General features: G+C 55.3%; 1 protein-coding gene across 1 annotated transcript; it reads left to right on the plus strand.

Moving 5' to 3' along the window:
• The first annotated feature begins 920 nt into the window (after nt 1-920).
• LOC149336915 (uncharacterized) lies at nt 921-2240 on the plus strand. The gene has a single exon (XM_089554271.1). It carries the CDS (start codon nt 972-974, stop codon nt 2238-2240), a length of 1269 nt encoding a protein of 422 aa, XP_089410397.1. The 5' UTR covers nt 921-971.
• The last annotated feature ends 327 nt before the right edge of the window (nt 2241-2567 follow it).

Genomic DNA, 2567 nt, shown 5'->3' on the forward strand with positions numbered 1-2567 from the left:
CAGAAGAATTGACAGCCGTCGCCGTAGCTCAGAGGCAGAGCACGGGACGCGTAATTCGGTGGTCGTGGGTTCGGATCCCACCGGCGGCATGTGGTTGTTTTTTCTTCTGCTTTTCTAATCAATTATTTTTAAGCGATAACATATTCTGTAATATTCTAAATTGATCAACACCACAAACTAACTAAATAAATTTAAAAAAAATCCCCTGTGTCCCTTGGTTTCTGTGGCTGTTGGCTTCTGTCATATTTATAACGAGCCCCTCATTCCCCTTCCCTTGTTTGCTTAATTGCTTAGCGAGGGCCTCGATTCTGGCAGCCTTGACGCCATAGAAAGCATAAGAGGGTTCTCACGCAGCTTCCACCCTCTCCGTTCGATGACGTTCTACGTCACACCTGCGGTAACTCAGGACGTTCTACGTCCGCCGCTTATGAACGTGGGTGGCGCTGATGAACGCTCTCAAGATTAGGTTACTTGTAAACATAAATACCCTCGAAAGCAGAAGAATTGACAGCCGTCGCCGTAGCTCAGAGGTAGAGCACCGGACGCGTAATTCGGAGGTCGTGGGTTCGGATCCCACCGGCGGCATGTGGTTGTTTTTTCTTCTGCTTTTCTAATCAATTATCTTTAAGCGATAACATATTCTGTAATATTCTAAATTGATCAACACCACAAACTAAATAAATAAATTTAAAAAAATCCCCTGTGTCCCTTGGTTTCTGTGGCTGTTGGCTTCTTTCATATATATATTGTGATGAAGAAGAAGTGCCCGCGCGCCAGCGGGACTGCTCTCGGCGAGCGCGCGCTTCCTGTTGGTGCCGTTGGAACCAGTGCCTGTCGGTGAACGCCGTTCCGCGCTTTGTGCTTTGTGTCGAGCTGTGTTTTGTGCGTTGTACCCGAAAAACCCATTACAAGTGGTGGAGGTGGACTCTGATCCCGTCCTGGAGCTGAGAAACGGCACCGTTACCACCCAAATGCCGAGAAACACATCCCCGCCGCCGTCATCGGTTCCGCCAGCACCTGTTATCTGCGCTGGCATGCCTCGGCAGCGAGACCCAGCTGTCTTCAGCGGCACAGGTGACAGTGATGTCGAAGATTGGCTGGCGTCCTACGAGCGGGTAAGCACGCACAACCGCTGGGACGATACCATTAAGCTTAACAACGTTATTTTCTACCTTGCTGACGTCGCCAACCTGTGGTTCCGCAACCATGAAGCAGACATAACCACCTGGTCGGCGTTCAAAACGAGCTTTGCCGAGGTATTTGGCCGTCCTGGCGTGCGCAAGCTCGGCGCTGAGCAGCGTTTGCGTGAGCGGTCGCAGCAGCCAGGTGAGACGTTCACCAGCTACGTGGAAGACGTCGTAGACCTGTGCAAGCGCGTCAATTCTGAGATGACTGAAGCCGATAAGATCCAGCACATTATGAAAGGCATCGACGAGGACGCCTTTCAGATGCTTCTTGCCAGGCAGCCGGACACCGTTGCCTCCGTCATCAGCTTGTGCCAGAGCTACGAGGAGCTGCGCAAGCAACGCGTCCTCGCTCGTCGCCCTATGCGGCAGGCCGAGGTACTATCTGCGGATGCCATGGTCGCTGGAGAACCCCAGTTCATGCAAGAGGTGAAGCGGTTTATCCGTGAAGAAGTTGCACGTCAACTCGCGCTCGTGCATGCGCCCCCAGCTCCGTCACCAGCACTTCCACCGGCCTTTCAGCAGACCATCCAGGCACAGGTCGCAGACGCCCTGCAGATCGCGGATGCCGTGCCACCAGTCCCCCAGCAGGCAGTGGCTGCTCCGCTTACCTACGCCGCCGTCCTGTCCCGCCCGGCTCCTCATACCACGGGCAATTTCACCGACGCCACAGCAGCTCCGCCGCCCTTGGCACCACGACCTGACCGGCCGTATCGGGTTCCCGCCCCACCATCGTTGCCGCACATGGCGTCGGCCCCCCTCCCCTACGGTCGCCCATGGCGCACTCGGGACAACAGGCCCATTTGTTTTGCCTGTGGCATTGCCGGACATGTCGCTCGCTATTGCCGCAGTCACTCTTATTATCCGCCTACTGACGTCATGACGCACTCAGCATACGGACCTCACACGCAGCGGTACCGCATGCAGCCTAGTTCGCCCCCATCTGCGTTCACCACTGACAACCAGTCCGCAACGCCGCACCGCTCCCATTCTCCGCGGCGCCGTTCCATCTCTCCGATGCGCCGCCGCGCCAGCCCCACTGAAGCGGAAAACTAGTGAGCGCAGTTCACGAGGCAAGAGCTGCGCCTTCGGCGAACTTTACAAGGCCTCTGACGTCCCCCGCCAATGTCGTTGATGTAGTAGTAGACGGTGTTGCGACGTGTGCCTTGATAGACACCGGAGCAGCCGTATCAGTTATAGACGCGAAATTTTGCCGCCGCATCAAGAAAGTTCTGACGCCATTCCCTGGTATTTTACTGCGTACTGCTGACGCCCAGCAAATTCAGCCGCTCGCCGCTTGCACTGCACGAGTTGCTATCCAAGACGTCATCTACGCAATTGAGTTTGTGGTACTCTCCTCCTGCTCGCATGACGTCATTCTTG

Source organism: Amblyomma mixtum, chromosome 7, assembly GCF_055824585.1.
Source record: "Amblyomma mixtum isolate Tamu chromosome 7, ASM5582458v1, whole genome shotgun sequence".
NCBI lineage: Eukaryota > Metazoa > Arthropoda > Arachnida > Ixodida > Ixodidae > Amblyomma > Amblyomma mixtum.

Excerpts from the sequence above, each read along its gene's own strand:
- LOC149336915 (XM_089554271.1), top strand. The coding sequence starts at position 972 with ATGCCGAGAAACACATCCCCGCCGCCGTCATCGGTTCCGCCAGCACCT.